Here is a 6,859-nt window from a genome sequence, read left to right on the forward strand (position 1 = left end):
CTAACTTACCTAGTTGCACGCAGATAACTACTCTACGCAGCTCACCTCTCCCCCTCTCCCCCCCGAACTCTGGGACCCCCATTTTCCTCGACTCCGCAGCACTTTGTCCTTTCTATCCCCTTTTAGACAGGTGGGTTTTCAACAGGCCTTACCCATTAGCGCTCCCTACCCGGGACCCACTTGTTCTCGGGTTTCACCCACTGGGGAACGCCGGGCGGCAGGTAAGCACCGCGGCGAGCGGCAGGGGGCGCCCTGGTGCCGAGCACCAATTGATGGCTCGGACCAGACCCGCACGCGCTCAGCCCGGCCCCCGCGAGCGGCCGCGGTCGCTATAAAAAGCCGCGCGCGCTGAGCCGGGCGTTACCTGGCCCCCAGGTGAGAGTGGCGCAACGGAGTCGGTCCGCTTCTCGCGGGAGACTGGGTTCGGCACTTGGCAGGTGTTTGGGTGGGACAGTCCGTCCGAGCGGCCGGTGTTTTGACCACCTTCTTGGATTTTTCTTTGACTTCAGATTTGGCGTTCTGCACTGAATTCATCATGAACTTTTTCCAAATCCTCACGAAGAAGAAGGAAGTAAGTATGTAAAGCAATTACAAATCTTAGTGGAAAATGTGTTTTTTTTTTTAAGATAAGGGGTGTGGGCTGTTGGGAAACGCTGCAGAAGTAGACCGTGGGTCGTTGATTTCATATGTTTCACATTGAAACGTGAGAATATTCACCCTCAACTGTTCTCCCTTAGATCATTCCCTTGCTGTTGTTTGTTTCTTCTGGGGGTTGCGGAGCTCTGTTCATCGCTGTGTACTCCCTTAAGAAGTCCGATGTGATGTAAGTAGCATCATTTGTAAAATGTCTTTTAGGAAGTGCTGGCTTGATCTTCCCACCCGTCCTTACCCAGCTCCCAGGAGTAAAATGTTAAATTGTGAACTTGAAGTCAGGGCTAGAAAACATACTGGTGTCAGAAGACTATTAAATTAGTTTGTTCCTTGTATGTAAAATCCTTTCGTCCAGTGGCCCTCCTGTACTTCTCCTGCATCAAAGTTTGATATTTCTTTTTCCGCTTCAGTTTCAAAATGTGAAGTTTTGGGGCATATGTCGTCATCAAACTTCAAAATTTCATTGCAATGACAATTTAAATTTCAATGTACTAGAAAGATCTTTCCTATTGAGGTGGGGTTGATAGATCTGGTTTTATACAAATGACCCTAATATTAGCTCCCCATATAAGTAAAATATCATGTATTCTGGCAACAGGGAGAGAAGAGACACTGGAAATTGGTCTTGACAGGGTGAGTGCTGGAAATGGTAGAGTGGTCTGTGTAGGGCCTGCAGCTCAGCACCTACAGAGGTCAAGCCCACCCTCCTACCATCCCAGAAACCAGGCAAAAGTGGTGTTGACTTGCTCTTTGCCTGGTACTTCCACTGTCCTGTATGTGGGAACATTCTCCATGTCTAGCCCCCATCACTGGAGTGTAGACCTTCCACACCTAAGTGCAGAGGGCTTACCAGGGTCCATGATACTGGAGTAAGTGGTGACTCCCTTAAGGAAGCATCCCTCGATTTTAGTTAATAGATGAATGCAAAGCATATTTATGGTTGATACTTAATTTTAATCAGGTGCTTAATCTTGTTTTTTTTCCTTCTCAGCATTGATCGAACAAGAAACCCAGAGCCTTGGGAATATGTGGATCCTAATGTGCCTGCAAAGGTATTATTAAATTGAAAAGTAATTTTTGTGGTGTGGTAACAATTCATTTGTATAGCCGTAGAAAGCTAAACTCTTGAAATTCCGTAGACTGTAAACTACTGATCAGTCAGTGAATTAAAAAACAAACAAACAAAAAACACCATTAAAGCAGCCAGGAGCTAGATCAACTAGAATGTTATGCTTGTACAGACAGAATGCCCTGGTTCAATCCTGGGAACCACTTGGTTCCCTAGCACCTCCATGAGTGTACCCCTGAACCCATCCAACTGGGGTTAAAACAGATAAAATAAAAACAAAAGGTTTTTAGCGATTTTTCAGGGCTGGGAATATAATTAAGCTGCTTGTATTTGTAGGAGCAGAGCTGGGTTTGATCTGCAACACCTCGAAGGTCTTTTAATGAAAAATCAATTTTCATGTGTTTTAAGCTTGTCAGAAATATAGATTTAATACCCTTCACTTTTAAGTTGCCATGTAGCAAAGTTTTGGAGATCCATTCAAATCCTCTGTTATTCACAAGTGTTAGGCAATTTAATATTAGATAATTGGCTTCTCTGAGACTCTATAAAATTGTAACCATAACAGGAATATTCCTCAGAATTAAAAGAGTAAAGATAAAATGGAGGAGGCCAGGGCTGTAACTAAGACATAGCCCTTCCCTTGTAGGTGTGACACCCTACACTGATCCAGCACTGCAAACACACACACCCAGCACTTTAGCCCAGTGCCTGATACTTAGTTAACTTTTATCTTTATTGTAATACATTATCTCATTTATCTCAAGCTAATATTAGGTTAATTGAGATAAAGAACAGGAGCTCCTAGAAACTAGAAACAGGAATTTTTTTTTTTTTTTTTTTTTTTTTTTTTTTTTTTTTTTGCTTTTGGGCCACACCAGGGGTTACTCCAGCTACTACACTCAGGAATCACTCCTTGCAGTGCTCAGGGGACCACAGGGAGTGCCAGGCATTGAACCCAGGTTGGCTGTGTGCAAGGCAAGTGCCCTGCCTGCTGTACTATCTCTTTGGCCCCAGGAATTACATTCTTTTAAAGTTAGCTAATAGTCATTAATATTTTAATAACATTTAAAAGATATTTTTATTCTTAAACTCTTGAAGGTTAAAAAATGGAGGATATTAGAATATATACATTTAGGTCATCATAAAAGCTATTTTTTCCCTTTTGGGGACCTTCCAAGCAGTGCTTAGGATGCTAGGGGGCCACCCTGGTGATACTTAGCCAATCAGGCTGGATGGTTCAGTGTTCAGCCCAACAGTGCCAGGGGCCACTAAGGCCATATGTGTTGGTGCTCTGAGCACTTGATGTCTTGTACACACAAGACCGGCTTGCCTGACCCCTAAGCTATCTTCTCAGACACCCTCCCCCCCAGTTTTTAAAATGAGACTTTGAAAAAGCACAGTTTGATCTAGTGAGGGGATATTAAGGTAAAGGCCCTCCCGTTGTTCATCCATTTGCTCGAGCGGGCCCAGTAACGTCTCCATTGGAGATTTTGTTGTTACTGTGTTTGGCATATCGAATACGTCACGGGTGGCTTGCCAGCCTCTGCTGTGTGGGCAAGATACTCTCGGCAGCTTGCCAGGCTCTCCGAGAGGGGCGGAGGAATCGAACTCGGGTCTGCCATGTTGTCTGTGTGCAAGGCAAATGCCCTACCGCTGTGCTACCGTGGGCATACCCACTCAGGGATATTCCTTGAGGTCCTTGAGGGACCATGTGATGTTGGGGGTCAAACTTGGGGCTCCTGCATGGAAAGCTTGTGCTATAGTACAATGGGATATTTATACAGTCTACATCTCCCAGGTCCTGGGATAGTAGAAAACTCGTGGGGATTTCTGAGTGGGATTCTTTGGTTGTCAAGGACTGACCACAATTCTGCCCCTTTTCTTTTTTGTACCTTTGCTGAGTCATTTCAATGAGGAAATTTAAGAACCCACTATGTGTCATATACACTCATTGTGATATACACTCATTGATACTTTTTTTTTTTTATTGAATCACTGTGGGAAAGGTTACAAAGCTTTCAGGTTTAGGTCTCAGTCATGCAAATATCAAACACATTTCCCTTTACCAATACTTATTTTTTACCATGAAGAACCCCAATAAAACCCCGCCACCCCACCCCTCCCCATCCCTGTGAGGCAGATGAATTCTAGTTAACACTCTATCTGCTTTGATTAGATTCATTGTTTCAATAAAAGATTCACCACTATTATTTAGAGTTTACCCCTCCCAAATCAGACATGCTGAAAAAGCATTGTGAAGTGATTTGCTTTCTACAGCTGGGTTCAAGAATTAAATGTTGGTTTTGGATTTCTGTTATTTTACCTATTGACCCTGGAAATATTTCTACTGAAAGTCAGATAGTTAAGAAATTGGTTTCTGTGTTCTGGAGTCGTGGCTGTGCTGGAGAGCCGCTCATGGGGGGCAACTGGTGGCCTCGGTAGGGCGTGAAAGGCGGACCAAAACGCCCCCCTTCCCATGAGGTTTTAGTCGCCCTCACACTCCCGGCTCATACCTGCTGTCCACAAGGCTCCCATGTGGCCGCCATCTTTCTTTCCAGAGAGGAGAGGGCAAATGGGGCAACACCCTTTCCCCTCCGGCCGACTTGATGGCCTGGATTAACGCATAGTCCGTTCACTTTTCTGATCCAAGCTGCCGGGTTCTGCATTAAGTCCTTGTGCTTCTGGGGCCGTGGCTGTGCTGGAGAGCCGCTCGCGGGGGGCGACTGGTGACCTCGGTAGGGCGTGAAGGATGGACCGGAACGCCCCCCGACCCATGAGGTTTTAGTCACCCCCACACCCCCGGCTCATACCTGCTGTCCACAAGGCTCCCATGTGGCCGCCAGATAGATACTTTTTGAACTGAATTTTAAGGGACTGGAGAGAGAGCATTGGAGTTTAGACTCTTGCCTTGCATTTGGCCATGCCTGGTGGTATTCTCAACACCACATATGGACCTTGGAGCACCACCAAAAGAGAACACTAAGCACAGAGTCAGGAGTAGTTTTGAGTACCCCTAGATGTGGTCCTAAAAAACAAAACACACATACACATACCCCAAAAAAACCCATGAGAAGTTCACTTTAGAACCTGATAATCAAAAGGTTCTAGATTATTGATAATTGGTTGATAATTGCTTCTTGATCACTACGATCGCGACCATCCTGTTTGTTACTCGTCGATTGCCTCGAGCACGCCCCAGTAACGTCTCCTTTGTCCTAGCCCTGAGATTTTTAAAAAAGTGCCAATCAACCCGTGGCGTACCCAATATGCCAAATACCAGTAACAATGATGGGTCTCATTCTCCTAACTCTGAAAGAGCCTTGAATATGGCTTCTTGATACTTAATATATGGGGGCAGATATATGTGGCTTTTTTCTCTGATTCTGTAACACTCAAGAATCTGGTGGCTTTTTGGAAGGAAATAGTGATATAAGCCATCTTGATTACTGTTTTGGGTATGCTGTAGAGATGGAAATAGACGATACTTTTTCTAAATGAAAGTGTGGCACATCCCATAGAGGGTGGGAGGATAAAGGACAAAGAGAACCTAACACCCCCCCCAAAAAAATTAATAATACTTATTTTCCTTTTTTTTTTTAAAGCTCCTAACAATTAACCAAGAGTGGAAGCCCATTGAAGAGTTGCAGAAGGTCCGAAGGGCAACCCGATGAGCAGCCCTTTCCTCCTCCTCCCCAAGAGCACTCTCTAAATCCAGGGAAACGCTTCAGCACAGACTCCAGTATGGAGACCAGTGTATGGAAATGCTTCTGCTACAGTTTTAGGGCTAGACTATGTGTTCAAACTCACATAAGTAAAAGAAAGAAAAGACAGTGCAACAGTAACAGTCTAAAAATAAGCATGTTTCTTATATATTGAAATTTAAGTTTACGATGCTTGAATATTTCCCTCAAAAGTATAAATATCTGTAAATTAAACAGCTGTCTATGATTAAGTACCTTTTATGTAAGCTTGCCCTTTTTTACCCCCTTCTTTTTGTCTTTTGGTTTTTGGGCCACACCTGGCAAGTGCTCAGGACTTACTCCTTGTTTTGCATCAGAGATCACTCCTTGTAGGTTCAGGGGAACATATGGGTTGCTGGGTATTGAACTTGAGTCTCCACATGCAAGGCAAATACCCTACCCCACTGTACTATTGTTGTGGCCCCTATGTGAACTTGTTTTAAAAATAGTTTTTGGGGCTGGAGCGATAGTCTAGCCGGCCAGGTGTTTTCCTTGCACACAGCTGACCTGGGTTTGATCCCTGAGCATCGCCAGGAGTAATTCCTGAGTGCAGAGCCAGGAGTAACTCTTGAGCATTACCAGGAATGGCCCAAAAGTTTAAAAAAAATTTTTTTTACTTCCCTCTGTTGATGTACTGACCAGGATTTGCCCTGCTGACTGGTGCTCACACATGTGGCTTGGTGCTTTCAGACTCACAAATCAGGTTGCAGTGCACTCATTCTTGGCCGCAGTGCTTGCTGGGGTTACTCTGTTGTGGTGTTTAATCAAGTGTTTGAGGGAGTCCACACTTTTAGGTATGGTGTGCACACACATGTTGCCAAGAAGAGTATGATGCTTACATATCATTTTAGCCATGCTGTGTTCTAGAGGTCATACACGCCTGACAGCTGTGTGTGCAGAAATTACTTGAGTTCCAGGGATGGCAGTCAGCTGTGTGACATCCAGACATGACCGCCTTCAGCATAGGCAGGTGGCCCGGGGGATTGGCCATTTGACCTCATGTTTGCAAGGTTTATTCACTCTCAAGCTTCCTTCAAAATCAGATACAGATTAAATGCAGGTCAAGTCTATAATAGAGGAATACACTTTTCAAAATACAGAGCTTCATCTTTTAAATAATATCCGATGCAAATATCTGTGTAAACTTTTCTTTCAAGCCCATTCACTCACCAGCAATTTATTGTGCAGCTACTGTTGGTAATTTAGGCACTGTTCTTGTGCAAATGAGATAAAACAATGAACAAAACCAAAGTTGGCAGGGAAATAAAAGATAGTATAATGAAGAGACTCTAGTAGAGATATAGGCTATGAGACTAGTATGAGGTTGGGTCTTGGAGAAAGTTCTGGAATTATGCAGCAAATTGAAACAGGACCCCCCGACATTGCTCCTGGGATGCTC

At 44.3% G+C, this 6,859-nt stretch overlaps 1 protein-coding gene across 1 annotated transcript; it reads left to right on the top strand.

The window, feature by feature from the left end:
* Nucleotides 1-518: 518 nt before the first annotated feature.
* CUNH15orf48 (chromosome unknown C15orf48 homolog) lies at nucleotides 519-5,413 on the top strand. Its single transcript, XM_056135422.1, has 4 exons — nucleotides 519-571; nucleotides 738-823; nucleotides 1,643-1,703; nucleotides 5,323-5,413. Exons 1-4 carry the CDS (start codon nucleotides 536-538, stop codon nucleotides 5,389-5,391), a joined length of 252 nt encoding a protein of 83 aa, XP_055991397.1. The 5' UTR covers nucleotides 519-535; the 3' UTR covers nucleotides 5,392-5,413.
* The last annotated feature ends 1,446 nt before the right edge of the window (nucleotides 5,414-6,859 follow it).

The sequence above is a fragment of the Sorex fumeus genome, unplaced genomic scaffold (genome assembly GCF_029834395.1).
Source record: "Sorex fumeus unplaced genomic scaffold, SorFum_2.1 ptg000111l, whole genome shotgun sequence".
Classification (NCBI taxonomy): domain Eukaryota; kingdom Metazoa; phylum Chordata; class Mammalia; order Eulipotyphla; family Soricidae; genus Sorex; species Sorex fumeus.